Source organism: Cephus cinctus, unplaced genomic scaffold (assembly GCF_000341935.2).
Source record: "Cephus cinctus unplaced genomic scaffold, Ccin1 Ccin1_scaffold0806, whole genome shotgun sequence".
NCBI classification, from domain to species: Eukaryota; Metazoa; Arthropoda; class Insecta; order Hymenoptera; family Cephidae; genus Cephus; species Cephus cinctus.
Window position 1 is genome coordinate 605,879 of NW_014333403.1, and position 24,767 is coordinate 630,645.

The window sequence follows — 24,767 nt, forward strand, 5'->3', positions numbered from 1 at the left end:
GTGTTGTCATGATTAAAAAAAAAAACAAAGAGTAGTCATAAAAGAGACAAGAAAAAAAAACAAACGTGTTTCTGTCACGGAAATTCGAAAAATAAACGATCCTTTTATTAAGACGAAGAATGTGTTACTTTTCGAAAAAAAAAAAAAAAAAAAAAAAAAATCCGAACGAGTTTCAGCACTCAAGGAGTGCAACGCTATGTATACATAAGTTTCAGAATGTACAGGAACGACGTTCATGTTGACGTCGACGCCCGACGTCCCGACGTCTACCATCCCCTCTTCAAAGACGTTCTCGATCCTCTTCATTTGAGGAAGGACAAGAGGCCAGACGAAGTCTTTGAGCTTTCGACACGTAAAGTGTCGTCCAATGGCATGAATAGGTGCGCTCTTCTAAAGGAAGCAAGAAAGTCGATCCCGAGACTTATGAAAACTGGGGAAATGGAGGTCCGCAAGAGAATATCAAAAAAAATTAAGGATAAAAGGTAAGAAAAAAGAAAAGGGATAAATCTCATTAGCATAAATTAACGTCCGATACTCAGTGATAATAAGTCATCGGGTACAACAAGCCTCGAAGATTAATTCCCTAAGAACATTTAAAGAGATCCTATTTAATACAAGACGAAGATCTGCAGTCCATTTTTTTCTTGTCTTTTCTTCTTTTTTTATTAACTTTACTCGCCTTTATAATTTCGCTCCAGTTGCTCCGCTCATTTAATTATATATTGTATATACATATATATATATATGTGTATTACCCTATATATATATATATATATATATATATAGACGAGAGCTGCATGTTTCAATTGCGAATTACCATTCCGTAAGGATAGTCAAGGGGTGAAAGCAAAGGGGACGAATTCTCGTCGGGCATACAATTCAACCAACTTTACTTCTCGTACACGTATTTAATACCAACCGACTACGATTTGCGTAATCAACTCGGTGTAATAATCGTACAAGGGATGCATCGTCGATAGAATACACGACTATTTGCCTGAAGATTTTCCAACAAATTTATGTATTCCATATACTGGTGATTTCAAAGCTAATTACGTCACAGCGAAATACTAGGGAGATTGTTATATATGTACTTTATATGGCCTTTGAGGTCCTTGGGAATTTTCGCAGGGTTCGTAAACGTGTCCTACAGCAACTCATGGCTGCTTCTTCAAAAAGGGTACAAAGTCCCTAAACGAGCATTTGACTACAGAACTTCTATCTTACCGAGCGACTACGTACACGGGGTAGGATGGTCTTAAAAAAGGGAGGGAGGAATATCATCTGAAGTTCAAAGGATTGCAAAATTAATTTATAACCAGCGTGAACTTTACTTTGGAAATGTTCAGTAACGAGAATCATTTTTTGTCCAAAGTAGGATTTGATAAAAAAAAAATAGAACAGCCGTAATTGCAAATTAAATAATTACTTGTAACTCCTCTGTAATGATCAATTCCCTCTGAACCCCCTGGGAATACAATGAGACAATAAAAAAGATTAATCAAGGCCAACAAAGCAGCCACGTCGCTAAAACTTATCACAGAGATAATTAGTTGCAAGCCAAAGTGCATTTAAGATACGTGAATTCATACCGGGTGTGATAAAATAAAAAGTTAATCTCTGAAAAAACAAAAAAAAAGAGTCAAGCAGAAAAAAGACCGTTCAAAGCCCCTGCGAGCACTTCCTTTTTACAGATGCATTTAAACGCAGCCATTTCTGTTTACTGCTACACCAATATGGCCGCTGAGAAACTCGTCGTTCTCGTTAACCAACACCCGGTATAGTTTTAGTGGTAGTAGACTTCACCCAGTTCTACCAGATTGAAACGAATGGAAGGTAAACGAAATTGTAATCGTATCACAAGGAAAGTATTCGATTTTATTTTCGTAATGCATATTTTCTGTACCACCCTGTATATACCCGTACCACCTAACAAAAGTAACGGTACCAGGACAGACTTTTACTACCGGCCGTTCCAGTCGAGGAAATAGTCGTAAGAGTCAAATAAACCTAAGCTGTAAGAACTGCCTAGTAACGGAATCCAATCTAGTGTGCGGTTTTCTGTATAATAGGGAATTTTACACCTGGTATGGGATATATCTGCTTTGAAAGTGTTGGCAATCTTGTAAATTTATATTCTACGCTTGGCTGTTATATCCGGTTAGACCTTATTCCTGCTTACTCTATAAAAAGCTCTGTTCGGTTTTATATGGCTGAAGCTTGCGAAATAACCGATAGGAAGTGAATTGGTTTCTATGGGGCTGATTATTATCGTCAAATTATTATTAGGCCTTATTATCCTTAACAGGGTTGGTAATCCTTTCAAAGGATAACTAGAGACGAGGATACACGCTGGGCAATTCAGAGATAGGAAGTGACTGAATATTGAGAACGAATAACGAAACCAATTAATGTGTCCAATTAGGTTGTTTATGTTGATAAAAAAATATTTTGTATCTGATCCCTATATACATATATATATATATAATATAGACAGAGATACCAAGAGTTCTGATAAGTGGATTATCTCTATTTTCAGGAAATTCAACAAGGATTACTTGAGATTGCTCAAGACGCTGAAAGCGCAGCTTCCAAAAGTTTTAAGAAGCAAACACGGGAGGTAGAGTCGAGACTTTTATTAAATTAAAAAAAAAAGTAAACGGACGTGCTCGAAATGATTAAATTTTGGAAGTTAAAAAAATTTTTTCGAAATCGATTAAAGCACAGAAAAAACCTCGTGGAATTTAATTGGCTGGAAGTCAAAGTAATTCTCAAAGTCAAAGTGCTCATCTTGATTCAGACGTTGATTAGGATAGCTCCCAATTGATGAATCTTGGATGACTGTGTTTTGAAAAAAAAATATTTTTACCCCTTCGATCAGGCAATTTCAACAGGGTCAAAGTGGGGGTGTAGAAGGAGATGAAATTTTATAAACTTTAATCGACCTCGGAGACTAGGGAAGCTTTCGTATCCACGTAACTTTCGAAAGCTTGAATCACGATGAATTTTCTAGAAATTCCCCAAATCCTCTGACAAGTTTGATACCCTTGCTAGCGGTTTGAAAAAGGGATACGGGGACCTTACCAAGATTCGTATAATGGCCTAGGACTTTACAAAAGAGCAACTTAACTAAGAACGTCTCGTAGCGAAGTGTAAGGGGCTGTTTACGATGAAAAAATTTAATTTTGATCTTCGAATCCAAATTTGACAAGCAGGTACAAAAATAAAGGGAAATGAAGCACGAGAAAAACGTACAAAGGTACGACTTGTCCATTTTGATTTTTGTAAAATGGCACGAAAAATGAAGACTTACACTTTGCTAGGACTACGATATTACATGAAATTAAAAGAACATTGGTACTGATAAGGGTTGTTAGATAAGGGCTCCGTTTCGCATAAGAAACTTTTCATTTTATTTTTATTTTCAACCCACGTTCAGGTAAAATCACCCTTCGTTTATTCTCTGAGTTCCTTCATCCCCTCCCAACCCTATTACCAACCAGTGTGTAGGGCGCGGGAAAATTTGAAACATGTAACTTCTCAAATTTCCCAAGTGACAATTACTTTTCCGAGGTTCTCAAAAAGACGCCATTCTATCCCTAGGGATTTCCAAAAGCAGAAAAGCTTTTGGAAACGGACACAAAAGTGCTACCAAGAGACCAGGAAGCTCAGAAAGAGCCCAAGATAACAAATCGGGATAAAGGTGAAAGATGGGGGGAAGCAAGAGGGGGAGCGATACCTAAAACAATAGCTATTGTCGTGACGTCAAGAGGGTCGCGTTTCGTATAATAATAATAAAGAATCCCCCCCTCCCCGTTATTAATCCGCGAAGACGTAACGTCCAAATTTACTCGTCCAATTTTTAATGTAAAATCACGACTGACGTGATTCTTGTATGGGACTATCGATTCTCTTACCCGTCTTATCCAAACGTACTTAAGTGTAACGACTTCGACAAACTAATTACGAGTGTCGGGTAAAAACAGTGGAGCAACTTAGACCCTATTAAGAAGTTACCCCCGTAGGACTTCCGTTATGTAATTGACGGTTCGATCAATCTGTAAACAACCTGACATCCCGAAACAAATTAATAAAATTTTCGAAAAAAAGTTGCACCCTCGTATAATTCCAAGACGCCTGGTCACCTCCTCGCGATTCCCGTGAGACACCCCTGGGGAATTATGAAAAGATAAAAATTGGAATGTTTTTTTGTTTAAAAAAAATCAATAATTATTTAATCACCCGGTAGACGGCAGTCTGTACAGAGCTGGATAGATCGAGAACTTTTTGTCAATTGACCAATACTACCCCCGTGGTTGTAGACTTGAAAAAAAAATGACTACTAAATTGACACGGGGTAGAAGGTTGGCTAGGATAACCTGGATAGATATAAACTGCTGAACAAATGGCGAACCGAGTAGACTGAGGTTGCAGTGAAGATTTCTAAGACGGTGATCGGGTATAGATAGTGGATAGTAGACGTAAGGGTTGAACACTGGGTATATACAGTGGGCACGTGGGTATTATAAAGGGTGAAGGGATAAGAGGGGCAGTAGGTACAATATAGGTTCAAGTGGACCTGGATGGGAAGCTGGGAAGATCCTGAAGGGTTTAAAGTACTGGTTTGAGGCCAAAGATAATCTACGTGGTGGAATGCTTAGCCGGAAGTAAGGAGCAAGGTATACCGGAAGCTTCATAACCAGACGGAGTAAATTGCAGTAATCCAAAACCTTGAAATTGGTCGAGCGAAAGATGGTTAGTTTCTTTTTTTTTTCCAAGAATCCTCGACAGAGCTTTTCTTTATGGTGAAAAAAAAGCTTGATAACCCTCGAACAGGTACTTGGCTTTTAAACCTTTTCAATGTTTTCAACACCCGGTATACGCACCATAGGTTATTTCGGGGATATTGAAATTAATATTTTGATCGTTCTTACGTAAACGCCGTACTGTGCCTTAAAACGTTTTTTATTTTTGGTTTCTCTTTTTAGGGGATGAAAATTTTAAGGAATTCGTATTTTCGTGCGAACGAATCGCCGCGAATTTCAAATTGTGTTTACGCCCCTCTGGTATTCCAGAATTGGGGCACGAGAGGACAATAATCGAAGGCGTTTCGTAAGCCGAATGTCTGTTTTCCTAACTGCATTGCTTCGGTACCACCATTTATTTGTCACCCCGTAATATTCCAAGGGGATCTTACAAAGGGCATAAAAGGCAGCCATCCTATCTCACGAAATTTCATTTTCAGTCATTCGTCATATAATAAACATAAATTATGTCATAATTAAATAGAATTAACGTCGCATAATTTGTCGTAATTTCGCTTCAAAATATTCCTTTGACAATAATCAATTATTGAATTCAGAAATAACTCGTTATCACGTAACATTAATATTTCAGCGAAATGCAGCTGAGTCGCTAACACGATTTACTCAATTAGTGTAAAAAAAATTTTGGTACCAGTGACCTCACTGGTAAAAGGATATAAATCTGCTTCAAAAAAACCTTTGACAAGTGAATCCACACGTGCGTACCATATAATTTCATCCCCGTACGAATAAATGTATACAAAATGGTCTGACGTGGAAAGAAATTGTTGAGATATAATTTTTTTGGAATACAAATTGGCAAAATCATCCTTTACCTGGACGCGTCCCATGGGCGGCGACACCACCAAGAAGATGCGCATGGTGGCCTTCAGGAAGTCATCTTGGTTCTTGTTGGTTTCCTGAAGGCTAGCTTCGGAGATGCTGGCGCTGCTCTGGGCGGTTTTACGACGCACTTTGCGCCTGATGCTACCGACTAGCCTTCGCCAATCCTGGCCTCCCCCACTCCCCGCTGGCCCAGGGCCGCTATCGCCCCCAGAGCCACCCCCGGTCCCATGATGCCCGGGGGTTGAAGACCCAACGAGCTTCAAAGGACTTAACTCACGACTAGCCCGGCGACTGACGGTCCCGCGGCCCGATGGGGCCCCTGTTGCTGACACCGTGGTGCTCCCTGCCCCCACTCCTAGCGTCGGGCCCTTCTCACAGCCAATCCCGTTGCCGCTACCCCCACCACTGCTCAGCTTGCGCACAAGGCTGCGCACTGCGTTTATTCTTGTTTCCCAGTCCTTGTTTAACTTACGGACGTCCACTATACCGCCGAAATGGGACCACGTGCTTTTTCACGAATTCGCCCGAGCTTTACTTGCCGAAATCACCCGAGCTTATACCACGAAGAATCCCAAACTCGTACGAGTTCGATTTCTAAATGGTAATTCTTGGTCCATAGCGATCAGCAGGAGATCAAATAATTGTTTACGGCGAATATCCTAATGGGTCCAGATATGTCTGGGAGTCTACTTGATCGTAGATGGCGGTAATTTCGAATGTAATATTTTCTTGTTATTGAAATTTCGACGGGAAAAATGTCTATTTATGGACCAGCCCTCTCTTGGTGGTTTGGACGATCGAAGATCGGCTTGGTATTATTTTTCTTGGGTTTTTTCTTACAACCTCATAACAAGTGCGATTGAATAGGTTCATGGTAACTTGACTAACAAGTGTCTGTCGTCTTGAAAAATTATTTTTCACTCGCAAACTGATGCACGTTGTATTTGTAAATTGATTTATAGACAAAGTAGTTTTCAAGTCCAATGAAAATCGACGATTCTCCTGAAAAGTCAGTCTCTTCCAGGATGCACGAGATTAATTGTTGAATTTTATGAGTCCCGTGATTGTCAATTCGATTAAGTATATAATTACACTACAATTTATTTATTTCACTTATTAATTATTAACACAGATCTTAACGGCCTATTTAATTCTTCTTCTTCAGTGCATTGCAGCTTCCTTCTTAGCGACATCTGCTACCCCTATTTTAGCCACCCCTTAAATCTTATTGAAATACGAAATACGTCACGAATAATAAAATCGAAGTATGGGAGACTGGTGTCGAATGAATTAAATCTTAATTAACATTACCGATTACTTACAAAATTTTTTTTTCGAAATTTTGAATTATTTTTTTTAAACAACGTAACAGCTGTTTGGATATTTATAATCTATTCGATACCTTGTTTCAACTGACACCGATCTCTTTTAAGATTAATCCTTTTGATATTTTTTGCAAAAAAAAAAAAAAAAGAAAAAATTTCAATTTTTTCTTAATAATTTCTATCACACCAAAAATCATCAAATTACTAAAATCGACAGGCACCCGCATTAGTTTCACGACTCGTTCAGAAGCAGAAGGAAACAAATTGCAAGAAAAAAGGAATCACAAAAAGCTCAGAAACCGAAGACAAGAAGAAGAAGAACGGTGAAAGAGTAATAAAAAAAGCGTGGCACACGATACTTGCTCGTGTCCTCGAAGAAAGGGATTGGTGTGACGGTCGGTTACGAATTACGAGAATGCAATTTATCGCCGGTTCTCCCAAGGCAATCGTACCTATAGAATCCCTGAAGCTATTTACGAAAATCTCGAAATTTCTTCCCCGATCGATTAATCGACCTTGTGTACGTAGTATAATTAAATCTAAGACACGGATTACAATAGGGAAAAGCTCTTTGGGTTTCGGTCCCGAGTTAAATTGCCGATGCTGGGATTAATGAGAAAACGATGGAATTAACTGTGATTAAATGACAACACAGTAACTGCGCATGCGCGCTTCGCAAATTAAATAAATTGTCACCACGAAAGATAAGCAGACAAAGAAAATATACGAAACGGACGCAGATAATATCCTCTCGTTATTTTCTAATCGAGGTAACATTAAAATCCCAAAAATCTACCAATCTACCCTGTACCCACATAATAATATCCGGCGGAATCCTCATTATCCTGGATTCAGGAATCGAACGAAATTCCCGGATTTTCTAAAGTGGGGAAACAACGGCAACACAGAAACACAGGAATTGCAATAAATCTCGAAGAATTTACGAAAAAAGGCACCAACGCATCGCCTACACTCCAATTCGTGAAATTGCATCTTCGTAATGATTTTTTCTAATTTTACGAATTTTTGTTAAATTGATGACACATTTCATTTTTTCTTACCAATTTTTTTCTGTCTTTCTCTCTCCCCCTCGCGCTTCTTATGCTTTCTACCTTACACTTCTATTTGGTGCAATTTTTCTTTTCACCCTTTTCATCCCCCTTTACGAAACCCCCTTGTAACTTTACCACAACGAAACCTCTCGAACGCATAACCCATCCGAAAATTCCAAATTCTCTGTAATAACGAGGCAACAATTAAACCGTAAAACTCATACAAAGTAGCTTCTTCTGACAAAAGAATTTACACCACATTTGAATATACCCGCGAAAATCATACCCCGGCTGACAAAAAAGCGCGAAAAACTTCAAAACACGTACACAAGAGAATCTAAGCAAACTACGACTAAGACGTCGATTCTGCTCGGCTCGTGAAAATTGAAGCAACAGTCTGACGCTGAAAGGACTTGTCTACTTAAAAATCCTTTAATTAACAAAAGTTAACCCGTACCTCCTACGCCTGACAAAGTTCAATAATTAAAACGATCCAAATTTTGACGATCAAAAATAAGTAACTCGAAAATACCGTACGAAGGGTTTATCGACATGTCAAGCAAGTGTAGAACATAATCGAAAGAGGAAAGAGGGGGGGGGGAGGGGTTGGAATGTCACCCAATCAAGATTTCCGTTGTTTAGTAAATATAAACTAATTAGAGAGAACAAATGCAGAGGGGAGGGGGGGTAGAAACAGAAAGAAGGAGAGTTAATGGATTTTCGAGTTTCACCCTTGCGGTGGAAAACTCCATGAAGTGTTAGACACGTGGCGGATCGCCAGAAGGGGGCCAAGAGGAGAGGCAGGGCGAGAGGGGAAATAAAAAGAGGGGATGAAGAAACTTCCGAAGGTTCGAAAAAAAGCTTACTGGAGCTAAACACACCCCTATTTGTAACCGGGTATCAGTACTTCCGTTCGTTCGTTCGCTCGGCTACAATCTATGCAGTGCGTGTGTCGCGTATACGCATATATATATATATATAGCAAGTAAGCGAATAAATTTACAGTAATGGTTACACAATATTCTATGCGTGTGGAGTCACGTGCGTCCTTTATTGTCACAGAAGCTTAGGACCTTCCCGCAGGGAAGTACAGGGTGACTCATGCGTGACGCGCTACAAGGACGAAAGCTTACCCACTCGCCACACCTTCGATTTTGGATTCGCATCCTCGCGTGTCGGTGTACTTATGTGACTTTGCTAGGTGATATTTTTTCTTGGGAGAAGAGGGGTTAGAGGAGGGGGGCGGGGGCGGGGGCGAAAAAAGAAAAGGAGCAAAAGAGGGAGGCACCGAAGAATCCGTTAACATTTTATTTGGTACTCGGGAGGAAATTCTCGAAGGAATTTCTCGAACTTGGAATCCCGTCGTTCCTGAATCACGGCTCGTGTGTTTCTGGTAGTCTGTCCATCTCTCTCTCTCTTTTCTCTTTGACGTTTAGAAAGAGGGAGAGAAATGTGTTTTAGCGAATTTTCACGAAGCGACCCCGAACACTCGCGACGTCGAGAATGTAAACGGCAGGGTGCACCTTTAAGGGTGAGTCAAGCCGCTGACTTCGATCGCGGCATTTTCCTACGATAACTGCTAATTTATGTATGAGCCAAGGAGCCTCCTTATAGAGGGTGTTTTTTCTTTTTGTACAATGAGAACGCGAGAATTTATCACGGGGGGTGGATTAGACAGCGCTGATTACGGAGTCTAAGTGTGTCTTTGTCGGTTTGTGCGATACTCTTCGAAATCTTTTCTAGACTGTATTGATCTTGTTGTATGCAAGGTGCGCTGTTATTTTTTGGTGATTCTGGCTTTCCTCTTTTTAACCGCCAAGGAATGATCTTACGAATTTACGGGGGAAAACTAATATTCGAGCTTGAAATTGGAATCTCGAAAAAGAAAAGAAATTTATCGAGAGATTCCAATTTTTCGACTTCGAATAAAATTCTTTAACGTTCCTCTTGCCTCTTTTTTCTTCGTATTATCGTTCGTGACTCTGAACTCAAAATTTCAGACGACACGATGACAAAGTTGTAGGGGAGACATCAGAGGTCTCTGGGATGAGAGAAATTTTAATTCACGTCTGACAAGCTGACAGGACGTCGCGACGCCCGTCGGAAAAGTCAAGCCTCGGCGTGAGAAAGTTTTTTCGCGTGAAAACGCTTGCAGAATCAAAATTTCACGTAAGAATAAGCAAGCAAAGGGAGAAAAGGTATACTTAAGTCCTCAAATTTTCGTGGATCCCAAAGAAAATGACCAGTTAAAACGACTTTTTTCAAACTTTCTTGTTTACCCAATCCGTCTAAATCTGACACGAGAGACGTAACGCGCACAAGCATGACAAGGATCTCGTAGTTGAAAGAAAAAGAGAAAAAAGCACCGTCAACGAAAAAAAAAAAAAAAAAAATTCAAAATATATTAAAAAAAAAATGTATCTCACAGCTACACACGTATACGCTTCTTACAGTTTTTTTTTCTTTTTTTTTTTTTCTTTATCTTTTACACATTCTTTTTCTTCGTCCCCTCCTGAACTCACGCTTGCTCTCTCGAAATCTCCAAAAATAATTTTCCCCCGGCTTCACACACGACCCCCAACAAAAGCGTTCGCCGTACTTCGCTTACTTCCTTCACGATTTATCATCCCCCAAAAACCACCCTCTCGACCTTACGCTCCCACCCTTAAGGACAATCCCAAAAAATATTGTGATAAGAAACGCGCGACCACCCCGATTTTCCTTCCTCTCCTTCTTCTTCTTCTCCTCCAACCTCCACCGCCACCTCCACCAACTCCTTAGGGGATGTTCCGTCTGAACCGAACGAGAGTCGCGATCAAGGGTTGTTTTGTTCAGGGGCGAGGACGGCGTTGGTCTGACCGCCTGTCGGTCGCGCGTCGCACTGAGAAAACTCTCGGCGCGCTGGCTCCCGTAAACCCCTGGCGCCTCCGGGCTCTGGGCCCAGCCCCCCCCGACGGTGGGGTAAGGAAAGGCTAGGGGATGGAAACGCGCGCAACCCCCAACCTACGAACGGTAGGACCAAATAAGTTCTTACGCCGACTGTACACAACGTTTCTGCAACTCCTCCAGAGCCTGGTCACCCCTACCCGCCGTCCACCCCCAAAAGTCCCGATCGTCATCAGCATCAGCCAACAGGATCCGGACGAGGTAGCGGCAGTAGTAACGGTAACAGATCGTCAGACTTCAGTAAAACCGTAATAGGAATACTGAAACCCATTGACAAAACCACCAGCGACCATTATCGTCAACAACGTTAATTGCAGCCCCCATGCTACTAGGGTGGTTAGCGATTCCGCAAGCCGATGCTTCATCCGCCGATGAGTTGAAAAAAAAAACAACAACCCTTCCGTACAGGCACCAGATATTGATCTTGGAAACTGAAATGGGGTTGAGTGGTAAATAATTATTAACAATGAGAAGCGGGGGGGGGGAAGAAGAGAATACAACCTTAAAAAAATCCCACTCATTCTGACGTCGATAAATGATAAGCTTAGGGGTAGCAGGTACAGGTCACTCCTAGGGCTATCAGAGTATCGACTTTATAACGTATAATATATTTAATGGAAATCGACCTTATCCACTGGTTTCGTATGTGGTTCCGGTAGACACGTACGGCAACCCCTAGACGCATAGGAATGCACGTAAGGGATGAACTTCGATACTTTCCTTATCAGATCGACTTTTCGTATTCGCCCAACTCATATACGTACTCCCCACGGACATCAGCTGAATGAGGGTGCAGGTAGGCCAACCTACGGCCCTGGACAAGACCCACCCTCCTTGCCCCGGTATACGAGTTATGCCTTACCAAGGTGTACAGGGTTCGCTAATTGTTTTCTGATTTACATATTGACACCTCACAGTACCACCTTTCTAATTCATTCGATCGACCAGTGGTTTTTGATATTTTTGAAAAAAAAAAAAGAATATTAATTCCCGCACCTAAAGGTTATACCCTTCGCACTGTCTGGATAAGGATAACTCATCCCAAGGGGATACTTCCCGTTGTAGCCAGACCAGGCACTTGGCGGCTTTATAGGTATTACGCATAGATACAACCCTCTACGTTCTACAAGACATAGAAAGGGATGAGTTGCCACCGGGACAAGGGTTGAATTCCCAACAAATGAAAAGAAAAAAAAAAAAGCGATACGTGGTACGATTCCCGAATATCCCCCCCTTTCACCCTTATCACCTTATATATAGATACAGAATACACGGCGCCTTTCATAGATCCTTGAGACAAGGGATTGGCACTCAGAAAAGTGTCATGCTGCGTTCACCTTGGATCGACAATGATTAAGCCGGACCACCCCCTCCCCCACTGAAGACATTTTAAAAGGAAAAAAACGCAAAAAAAAATTTGTAAAAAAATTAAAAGGGCGGGCGAAAGAAAAATTAATTTTAAAAAATGCCTTCGACTTGGAACGTATGGCAGTAATCCAGTAAAGCATTGCTATCCTTATCAGTAATCGATAGCGATGGTTTTTCGGAAGAAAAAAAAAGGAAAAAAAAGGCGAAATAGAAATTATGATAACGAACGTAATTACCTAAGAAAGTGTCGTAAGGTAAAGCCTGATACACACGTGTACGTAAGTCTATATCGTGTGTATCGGGCTTTAATGCACGGAGTCCATAGTAGATTCAGAGAAAGACTGTAACGCACGAGCCAATGATATCCCAATGAAAACGTCAGACTGTCGACGGCGTGACGCGTCTCGACCTGGCGTCGCGACGTCACTCGAGCCAATAGTCAATAGACGGTTTACCAATCCACCTCGATATAAGTCGACTCGACGTCCAGTGCGATACGAGCCACCCTCGGTTGTCCCTGCAGGAGGATCCCACCCCATATAAACCTCTATACGATTTCATGGGAACCCATTGACATAGGAAAAGAAGGAAAGAAAGAAAAAGAAAATAGGAGACATTAACCTGGTATAGAAACCCCGTGAGAAATTATATAGGACTTCGATCATCCCCGAGAGAAATCCCAATCGTGTAAGGGTGAAGAAGACAATAGGGGGTTGACGATAAATAACCCTGTGAAGCATAAATCCTGTGTTGAATGAAAGAGCGAGATTGATTTTTTTTTACACACAACAATGACAGATTGGCGGGAAGTTTGAACGAGAAGGTGGGTGGCCTGTTTTGAAACTGGGGTTCTTATTCATTTCCGGTTAGACGGTCTGACTCACGGTTTTGATATATAAACTATTAATTGTTACGGATCGGTTTCTTATGTTTTCTATATTTAATTATAAACGAAACAATATATATATATATATATATATATACTATATATGTATACAGGCTCATCGGAAATACACTACACTGACCTTAGCCATTTAATTTCTACGTTAGAACCAACTTCAGGTAGTTCCTTAGCCGTGAGTAAACGTATATGTGAATTGTATATATGTATAGTAAAATTATATAGAGTTTGCTTGAAAAATAACTCGCGTACCGACGGCGATCGATCTTTTACTAATATTTGTCCAGTTATCTCCCATGCCCCATCGTTCGTAAGAAAAATTTTTTCGAGGAAACTATGATTTTGTGGGATATTTTATTTTTTCTATTCGCTCCCTCTTTTACCCTTATAACTCATCTCTCATGCTACTCCCAAATATAGGAACTTCGCAAACAGCGAAAAAGAATAATCTTTTTTCCGTCGCTTCGACAATATCGCTTTTTTTTTCTTTTTTCTTTATCCTTCCCCACTACACCAGTGAATTTTTCAAGTCCCTCGCTGTACTTGCGTACTGGGATAAGTGAATTCGGAAATCAAAGTCTATCGGCAGTTTACTCTATTCAATCGAACGAAAACAAAGTAAAGTAAATACAGCGATTGAAAAATTTTCGATTGAATCCCTAATAAATAATTTCATAAAAATAAAACAATGACTGGAAGTGAAATAAAAGGAAAAAAATGGCAAACGAATTATATTATACGTAAAACTACCTGTCATCGAAATCGAATAAATTTTTTTTGTCATTATCTATCCGCCTCTTGATCTCACGTAACAATCACGGATCTATAGAAAAAAATCATTCGTCATACGTCATTATGCCCAATATTGATCTGCCATAAGTACCGCATTACAAATATCTGCAGCGACTTCGCTGCTGGCACATAAAGTCGACGGGTTTTCATAGAAGCGTCGCTTGTAAAAAAAATTTTTTTTTAATAATTAAAAATTTCATAAATGTTTCAAGAGAATGAAAAAAAAAAATTAATTCTTCACCGATATGAATATTACAATTTATTATTGTCCCGACGTCCACGTCAATTTTCACGAAACTTTTGCCAGCGACGGAAAATAGAATAGATGGGAAACCGCCGAGACGTAATATCTGTTATCAGACCGATAGAAGTCTTTGTAAGGGTTACACCTGCGCCAGGGGAAAAAGTCAAGTACCGGTCAGACGGTACGTGAAGATAAGGCATAGAAGTATTATCAATAAGTAATACAAAAAAAGATTCTCGATCGACTGTAGGCTTTTTGTGATAAGAAAATAAAATTTCAGTATAGAGCCATTCGTAGGATATATTATCAGCCGTCGAGTAGTATCCAATAATAAAACACCCGGTATATATATATATCGATGAATATATATATATATGTATGAAAAAACCAATTCTTCGATTACCAGGTCTCTCATTATATCCTTGGATTATAGACGAGACGTGCAGACACGACGGAGGCTCTGGGATCTTAAACGGGATAAGGCGTCGGGACGGCCGAAAATGAGAAATGAAAAGGAGCGACGTCCAAATAATGAGATAAAAAAAAAGTAGTCCATTTTTTTAAATTTCATTTTTCCATGTTTTCTTTAAACGTCGTATAAACGCATCGTAAGTCTCCTAGAAACTCGTCGAAGTTATTGTCGCCTGTGTTCGTATTAAAATAGCAAAGGCTCGAGGCGCTTTTTCAAGTGACGATACGAAGGGCTTTTTCTTCATTTGAAAATCTTTCCTTCTCCCTCTCTCTCCACTCTTCCCTCTCGTACACGTGTAGTATTCGCTCGCGGTAACTCGGCGTTCATTAATTTCGTCGCGAAGAAAATTTCGACACGACCTAAAAGGCGTTTCGGTCAGAGGAGAAATACGGCCGGCGTTCCCTTTCATTAAAGATAAAGCGGTCGCCATTTTTTGTTTTCTTTGATATAAAAAAACCAACGCCGCCATTTAACAATCTTACTCTGAGTATAGAAGAAAAAAAAAGAACCCTCTCTCCAGCGCATAATGACAGAAACGTTCGTCCCTTATGAAAATATCGCAAGGAGCGACGGATACCTGTACGTATATAGTCGACAGAAAATTATGTTTAAAAAATCAAAGATGGCATCGATCGGCCATTTTAAAAATGACGTCTTGTCTCGTCAGGATCGTAAGAGGGATCGAAGGTCATTTTTATTGAAAAGAAAGAAGATGCGCATTATTTCTCCGTAACCACGGAAACAGGGCGAGATGGGGGGATAAGAGACGGTGAAATTCCCTCTTGGAGGGTCCACGAAATATTCCAAGTGTCTACGCGTCGCGAAGCTCGATTCAAATTAGCCGGCACCGCCAAGGAGAGAAAGCACGACTTAATTTGATTTATCGAAGAGAGTCTCTCCCCTCGAGGGACGGGAGGGCGAAGGAATTTCGTGAAGTCCTTGAATTTCATCATCAGCAGAGTGGGGAATCGTTTTGAGAGATTAGCTACCAATATCAGCCTTCTACCATTCTTGCACTTCAACCCTTGAATGGATTGTGAATTCTCACCACTTTACCCCAAAACCAAAACCCGGAGGTACTTCCGTGCGAAGTATGCTTATTAATTTGATTAGTTATCCTCCGAACGATAAAGCCCATTCAAATTCGCCGCGTAGTTCGCACAATCGCCGCCTTGGCGCTGGGCGACGCTAGTTTCAGCCATGATGTTTACAACGGTCGATCGCGACGCGCTACGGTTTCTATTGCCTGACAGTTTGGTCCGCGTATACGGCACGTTTAACCAATTCTATTGTATGTACAGGTTAAACTCGGTGACGATAGACCGTTCTTTTAAAAAGTGTCACAAACGACTCTGCTAATATGGCTTTACAATCGTGGAAAAATAAGTACTGCAATCCCCATGCAAGGTTAACATTCCGCTTTATAACGTCGGGACGTCGCGATGCACGTATAAATTATACGACGAGTAATAACTGGAGAGAGTGACACAGTGATAAAACGAAAGAGTGAGTGGGATTGAGACGATGGATACACGGTGTGAAAATAAATAACAGTCAGCAAAAAAACAAAATGAAACACGAGGTCGCCTGAAAGCATGAAACAAGGAGATACCTATCGATCGTTTAAAAAGTAGGCTGTACCAGAGTAACTGATCCGATCGCACGAGAAAGATACGAAATTGTATAGAACCGAGAATGAAAAAAAGCAGACAAAGAGGTAGAGTTAAAAAAAGCAAATTCTCTATGAAGAAAAAAAAGGAAAGACGTAATGTAAGCTAACCTCACGGACTTCTACAATCTGCGAAGAAAATGTCAACAACAACTTTGAACTAACACGCATCGAAGCGACAGGTAAATAAAATATCTAATAAAATCGTGTCCCTGTCATACTGACCGCCACATTTTCTTTTCTATAAAGCAAGCCTATCCGAGACGCCGCTGCCCGTTTTGGCTAAAGGCTCAAGATCGTCCCTTTCGAATTTCTTTATCATTCCAACAGCGCAAACCCTCGCGCTTCTGTAAAACGTTTTCTTTAGCGTGGCTGAGGAATAAGAATAAAAATAAGCTAGCAACCCCTTTCGCTACTAAAAAAAAAATACAAGGAAAAAGAACCATTAATCCACCAAGGCAACAACCCCTCGGAGTTTGAATTTCGTGTGAAACGATCGAGTGCGTCTTATCGAGGGGGGACGAAAAAAAAAAAGAGGCGCAGATACTCGCTCCCGCAGAAACGAGAGAGAAAAATCTTTAATGCAGACTCAAGAACGAGAGGGGTCCACGAGGAAGGCTATCGGACAGGTCACACAAAAGTAAGATGGATGACTCCATGTGCTTTCGCTGTTGTCTACTGCATTCGGTCCCAAGTGTATGCTAAAAGGGTAGCAGACTACTTGGGCTTGAACAAGCTCAGGTAAGACTAGGTAGAGACGTCATTTTATAATATTTCAAATCCCATTCCTTTGAGATTCCTCAGTTGTGTGGACGATCTTGGGCCAGTAGGCCATATTGTATCTGACAGTTATACCAATGACCTATATATATATATAATTTAGGGACAGCCTGCACATGTAAATAGAATCTAAGATGTATACAGTACAGGAGGTGGTTTCCAAAATTCACTGTCAGCATCTAGAGCACGGTTGTCTCTCACTCTGTTGCATGTAGGTAAACAGAGACACGACTATACTCGTAGTACTGAAAATGAATTTCTGAGCCTACCCTTATGACTGTCATAGCGAATTGTAAGGCGATCTTTTATTTTGTTAAATTTCAATAAAATTTGAAAAAAAAATTGGTCAAAGTGACTTACCGAGTAATTGTTGTGCTGCCTGGAACCGTAAGTGCCCAAATGAAGAAACGAGAGGTTCCGGGCACTACCCCTCAGGTGCCCCCATCCGTTCCTGACTTTTTGTTCCTCGTCATGACTGCAACAAAGTTCGGACGTTATCAGTGCACGTGGCTGCGTGTCAGCTGCGCGTATAGAACTTGGGGTAAGGAAGTTGGAAAAAAAAATAAGAAAAAAATGAAAGGGGTGGAAATGTATTAGCTTGGGAGAAGTACGCACGGGGATGCTTATAAATGACGTCACGTTTCTGTCGTTAGAGAAAAAGGGGGTAAGTGAGAGAAAATATAAAATATGGGTATAAGGGCAGGCGCATGCATGTTCTTTACCGTGTAGGTAATGTGTGTAAGCAATATTACATATGCGGCAGAGCTGCCGATACATAAGTAGTAAAGAAAGGGAAGGGAAAGAAAAAGGAAAGTAAAAAATAAACGCACGGTTCGAAGATGCTGACGAAAGGAAGAAATATTGAATGCGAAATTCGCTGGGTGGCTGGATGCAAGGGTGAAAGGAAGGGGGGCGGGGGGAAATGTACCACCCCGTTAAAAAGTTTCAATAAGATGAAAAGCAACCCTCCTATTTTTACCAGCCGTATCACCAGTCCGCGTTAAATCAACCCTTATGTGACCTCGTACTAATGTCGCTGTAATATCCGTCGCGACGCCCGGCGACTCATAGCGGGTCCCGAGTTCGAGCTTCCTTTGTCAGACGTATCGGTCCAAGTTTTCCAATTATGAAAAATTGCATAAAATTAATTGAAAAGGCCCGTAGGCGGTTGGTAAGAAATTTGCAAAAAAGTTGAGGTGGCGTTAAAAAAATTTGGAATTTTCTTTTTCCTCTTTTAAATAATACACGTGTATATTCACGAGCATTGAGGCGAGGTTTCGTTAAAAAAAAATTGCTTTAATGAAAACAGCCCCTGAAGATGATCGTCGTAATGAAAAAATTATTCAGTGTACACGGTGAGATTTTATACAATAAATAATTTTTTCTTTCTTTTTTTCTAATCCTTTCTCTCTTTTTTTTTAATTTTTCAAAGTGGATACAACTTTCAGGTCGAAAGGGGACCAGGAGTATCAGGAGTGAATGTAAATAATAATTTGGACTAATGGGAAGGTGAAAAAGGGGTGGAAGAAAGGGGAAGGTGGCGGAGGGAGGGGACGTTTCGTCCCTTTGAATTTGATCGCCATCTCCTGAAAGGTTAGGTCGACCATTCAAATGCCCGACTGTTGCTGCTTTTCATTTACAAATTTCTCTTTCTTTTTTTTTTTCTTTTTATTATTATTTTCGATCCTTCCCGCTTTCTCGGAATCCTCCGGATATTAAAGATCATCACGTGATTCTGAAGTTTGGATCGTTGCGAATTTTTTTACACGTTTCACTGGATACGTGCTCTCCTACGAGTCTCCATGGCGCATGGTATTGAAAAATAAAAAATAATCGCGACGAGGCACGATTGGTAGATTTCAAATGACGAGGGAAAAAAGAAATGTAAAAAAAAATTTAGACGATCCCAAGGAAGACACGTGCCCATATATGCATACATATGTACAACATATGTGAACCCTTCTGCTTACGTATGAAAAGGAACGATTAATTCTCGGCGAAGGTTAATTTTTTTTCCTGATGTCAGAGAGGAAAGGAAAAAGGGAGACTAAAAAGTAGAGAACAACTGGGTAGGAATAACAAAATATTTTTTTTCTGGAAAAATTCAAAAGTCCTCGAAAACCACCGTCGGGCATTTTTTTTAATGAAAATTTATAGCGCACGTACGTCGAGCATTGATATCAAGAAATTAATATTCGCAGAAAGATAAACTAATTACGAAATATATGAGTTTCGAGAAATTAATATATCATCCCATATTGGCAACCCCTATTTTACACTGTCACTAATCAACTCGCTTCCGATCCTCATTTTCATTTGTAGAGCCACCGATCAGATTTCAAGCCCATCCACTGAGGGTATAAATTTACACCCCTACAGATAGCAGAGGGTAGGTACAGCCACCCCCCCTCCCCACAAACAACCCCTATACGTACCTAACCCATACGTACAGAATGCATTTGCGGTCACAGCGAAGGCGTACGTATATAGGTGTAGCTCTAACGAAGCCATCAATTTAAAAGTGCATCGACCTGACACAGAGGGTTGTATATCAACAGCAAAAGCCACCCTTGTTTCCAAGTTTCAACCCCCCTTGACATTTCCGAGCGATACCACCGATATTGCTAAACCGTAAAGCTCGCCAACCCGGGAGGCACCAGGGTGCACGTCAGTATCCAGTAGCCGTACGAAAATTCAGCCGGAAATTAGTAAATTCATTTCCCAATCGATATATGCAATTTGGGTTCACTCGACGCCGCGGGCGACGCCGGGCGTCGCTAAGGAAATTGAACCGATCCTCCAGCACATAAAATAGGCTGAAGAACGTACGGTTGAATTTCTAAAATTTATCAACGATCAACCCTCAATTCTCAAAACGAACAATCAGTATCCCATATCCTGTCGACGATCGCCTGGTTTCAGTGGCATTGTATTCGATCGAGGGTAAATGGGAAAAAAAATTCCCAAATTAATTTTCGATAAATATAATATTCGATTCTTTATCAAATTTGAACCCGCCCTCGACTATTTCCTCTCCACAGAGCTACACGATCGCTAGAGCGATTTTTTGGGCAGCATCGAGACCGACCTCCTACATCCACCGCACTCCGACCACATGTGAGTAATGAACGTGTGGGACTATGGCGTGACTCCCTGTCCGGCAGTGTTTCGTTAGTTAGTTCCACTCGACGGTGGCGCCACGCAGCGGACTAATTTATTACTACTCGCCCGAGAGGAACCGCAGGTACTAATAACCAGAGCCAATAGCGATTTGAGGCTGAATTTTTTAATAAGGTTTTACTGACGTCACTGTACTGACATAATTTTGTCAGTTTGATGTAAAAGTTATAATCCCACCTGATATACTGCGTATATGGACCATTCCGAATGGACCATTTGAATGACATCGGTAATTATTAATTGGGATGAAATGTGTGAAAATTTAAAAAAAAATTTTTACTCAATATTTATCAATACATTTTTCAATTACTTACTGCCTTTTGGGACGTGGAAGGCTGTCACGTGTCAGTCGTACGTTTAAAATGAAAAGAACTCTGTATGTATGATTATACGGTTCGATCGATTTTATGTCTTTGAGGTAAATGAAGGATTACTCGGCTGCGCGCTGATAAGCACGAGAAATCAGTTTTACGAATTTTTCATGAAATTTCAAAGTTAAATCCTTTTTTCAACCTGAGACAATTGACTTTTCGCTGACGGACACCGCGAGTTCATTAGCGTTCGGTTATTTTACGTAGAGCTTAATGAGGTCGATCGATTTAAACAAAATTTCACCTATCATCCCGATGGTCATTTGGATGAAATATTGGGATAACGTATAATTTGCCCGGTCAGCGACACGTAATGAAAAAGCAATATTGTCACGATTAATTGTGCACGGGACGTGATTACGCAGGCCGGTTCGACGCGATAGAAAAGAAGTGAAAGAAAAGCGTAAAAACTATTGCATATAAAACTGTAAAAATTATTTATAGATCTTAAGAACACGCTGAAAATTTACAAATTTTTTGCGGATAAAAAGACCTAAATTTACGCGAACGATATGCTAGTTTATTGGAAGAGACAAAAATTTTTTTTAAATTTCCGAATTTTCATAACAATCAAAAATACACTGTGGGTAATAAATTTTGATAAGATTATACTAGTCTTATCGGACTGTCTTGTACTCGAAAGAAGTACAAATTTCAAGGCTGAGACTGATAAAAAATTTGTCATCGTTGAAAACCTTATGGTTGTTAACAATAACAATAACGAATCGATGATCGATTGAGGAATTAAGATTTTTCCGGAAACATTGCGATGAGAAATTATTAGATCACCCGGTATGTTCACTGATCGATAACAGACAAGATAAAAGACGAGCTCGTCCTGAAACATGCAGCGCGATGCTTATCTACTGGCCATGAAGATAAAGCGTGAATTGTCCGGACGATTATGTGACTGAGGACTGGCAAAGTTTTCAATATATATAATTGAAATTTCGCGTACGATATCGGACATTTGTAGTAAACTCGAATTTGAAAATGAATAATGGTAACAATCGATGATAAAATTGGTAAAGAAAAATAAAATTGGAAAAGAGATCAAAAATGAAATTTCGAAAAATCATTTATTTTAACTAGGAATGAGTTGCGTCGATTTTTTGTAATTATTCAAAATCAAAGGACGATATTAGATATTACTTAGTAAAAATTATGAAAAAAAAAGAAATACAAAAAAAATGTATTATTACTCACAATCGAATCGATCGGTTGTCATCCTCGTCGATGGCAACACGACTCAAAGCAGGAAGGCTGATAGCCTCGCAGGGTGGATTGCTCAGGTCTGAGAGAAGAAAGAAAGTAACTATATTAAATCTTGAATTTTTACCGAAAAATTCAATCTATCAAAAATGCGGGTCAGATTGCAGAGAATTAAAAAAAAAATGTTAATTATTCCTAAGCTCCTTAAACTGCGAATCCAGCATTTCCCCAAATAATTACCCACCAAGAGAAAAACGTCAATCAAGAGGGTATCTCCTCATTGTCTAGGGAATTAATTACTTACAAAAAGTAATATTACATTAAAACCATAATTACACATCCTCAGCCTCTCGCGAAATCCTTCGTACCGGCAAAATTTCCCAAAAAAAAAAATTCACAAATCAAGAATTGCCAAGCACAGAAAAAAAAGGACAAAGCAAAAAAAATCACTGCATCTCAAAAAAAAAAGACCCCAAACAATACTCACCTATGCTAGAATCATAATGATCGCTGTGTCTCCCGTAAGGTGCTGTCTGATCGTTGTGCGCGTGCGTCCTCCTCCTAGGGCTGTGAGCCTAAAAAAAGTGGGCAAAAAGAAAAATGATAAAATCCGAAAAATATTTTCTAAAAAAAAATGTGTCCGCAAAAAAAAAATTTTTCCTAAAATCGTAAGGAATGAAATTGAAAATTCACAATAACCACCATAACCGCCCGTAACCACCCCTACGTAACTCGACCTCGTCTTCGCGACCCCTCCTAGTATATGCAGCAAGTGAACTATTGGACACTGTGCCAATTGTAGAAATGCATTTAAAGTGTTTTACTTGCGCAATTTACATACGAAGCGAGCGCAGGGGTAGCGCAGCACTCCGCATAACTATATAAGGGATGACGACGACCTCCCGTTAAGGGAGACAGCTCGGGACGTTAAAGGGTGATTTATAAAACAGTAACACCCGGTAGACGAGATCAGTAATGGTTACAGTGTGCAGCGATGCCATTAACCAACAGCCATAAACGCGTTCGTCCCCTAAGTGGACTAGTGGAATACAACCCTTATCAGAGGATACGTCTTTTATTGGGTATTGACACGGAACCATATATTTCTGTACACAAAAAGAACAGGCATACCCCCCTAGATATACCAATAGACACGTATTATATATAATATACCAACGTAACGGTAATGAATTTTGGGACAAAAATTAATAAAAAAAAAATTGTAACGACTTTTTTTTATATTTCCTTAAATATAAAATCCATCTCAAAATTTACGTCATCTCATTTCCGACCCGCGCAATAGGCCTCTACTTCCTGTTGTAAATGCTCGAGGACCATGAAAAGGCATTTTTGAAAAAAAAAAGTAAATAACAAAAAGAAAATCCTCCCAACGTGTCTCACGTTCATTGGAAGAACGAATTCGAATGCTCCGAATCTTCGCGTGACTTTCGGGCTTCTCTAGGAGCTGACGTATAACGCGGGAAGACGCACCAACGTAAACGATCTTTTGAAAGCACTTTGATTAAGCTACACGAAGAATCAGTCGTGAGTACAGGTAAAAGCTTTTATTAAAGGGAACAGCGGAAGTTTCCAATTGCCGAGAGAACTGGACCATGCGATATACGTATATACGCTGTATATATTATATATATAACGCATCAAGGAGACGACCATTCAGGACCCTTCAGAGTTCTCGAAAAGTCTTTAGTAAAGACGCGGAGTGAATTGCAAGTAAAAAATAAAGCCGCTAAGAGATTCAACTGGAGTACAAGTAACAAGCGAAGTAGTAAGTGACCGTAACTGAGCAGCCATTCTCAGCTGAACGGTATAACGCGCAGCAGGACAAGTAAAGCTGTATATATATAAGCCATTTTGAATAATGGCGTCTCAACTTTACGTCTTCGAGTTTTACAGCCTAGTCCTTGGTATACAGCAGCCTTATATACAATACAGTGTATAAAGGAGTATATACAGGTAAGTGAGAAACGATATGGCGGATCGTATATTCTATATTGAAATATGAACAATGCCCCTTGCCATTATGCAACTAAACGTCCAAGGCATTATAAGGGTTATGTTAAATGACGTCTAGTAATGTAGAAATACAGGGCGAATGAAGTGATTTCAAATTTGATAACTGATATTAAAAATTCATATTTCACGACTAATCGAATAATCCAGGACACCCGGTACGTTTGCGCGCGTATGCATGCCCGAGATGAGCGTTAGCGTACAGATCCCGTAAGTGGTTACGAGCCGTACCCGATCAGACAGGAGGCTGGCGGTGCTTCTGGGATGAGCCGAATGCGTACGCGCCCGTAAGGGCATCCCTGCTAGTTCCTGGTCGATTAATACGTCCACAGACTATAGGTAGGAAGATGCTGTGAGTCACAATAAATTTCCCTGGATTAATTGATACGATAATTATTATCCCACTGTGTATTAAAGGACAAGCACAAACAGTCCTTTCTATACAGTGTATCAAATTGGCAGTATCCAATGTACATAAAACAGTGCTATAAATAAAAACGACATTTTATCAATGAAAATTTCATACAAGACAAAATTATCGATCGACATACCATTCTTGTTGTTCTCGTAAAAAAGCAAAACGAGGTACGTGTAAAGTAAAATAAAAAATAAAATATTAAAAACCGTCAAGAAAATAATCACTCGTCAGTCGTTCCATTGTCCTTATTTTTATTGACCTTTATGTGAATCCAAAAACAAAAATGTGGATAATAAAAGAAATTCAGTTCCAACCCTTGAAATATATATCCATAGATTACGGTGGCAGGGGCGAG

The 24,767-nt window shown here is 40.1% G+C and overlaps 1 protein-coding gene across 13 annotated transcripts in view; it reads right to left on the minus strand.

Annotated features, from left to right (window-relative positions):
- The window catches only part of LOC107270680 (pleckstrin homology domain-containing family G member 5), a 100,332-nt gene that overhangs the window by 36,050 nt on the left and 39,515 nt on the right, over positions 1-24,767 (minus strand). For all 13 annotated transcript variants that reach the window (XM_025088029.1, XM_025088030.1, XM_025088020.1 and 10 more), the window contains 3 exons: positions 22,451-22,538; positions 21,958-22,045; positions 17,561-17,675 (listed from right to left, as the gene is read on the minus strand). In XM_025088029.1, the coding sequence (XP_024943797.1) occupies positions 17,561-17,675; positions 21,958-22,045; positions 22,451-22,538 (291 nt within the window). The remainder of the gene's footprint in view (positions 1-17,560; positions 17,676-21,957; positions 22,046-22,450; positions 22,539-24,767) is intronic.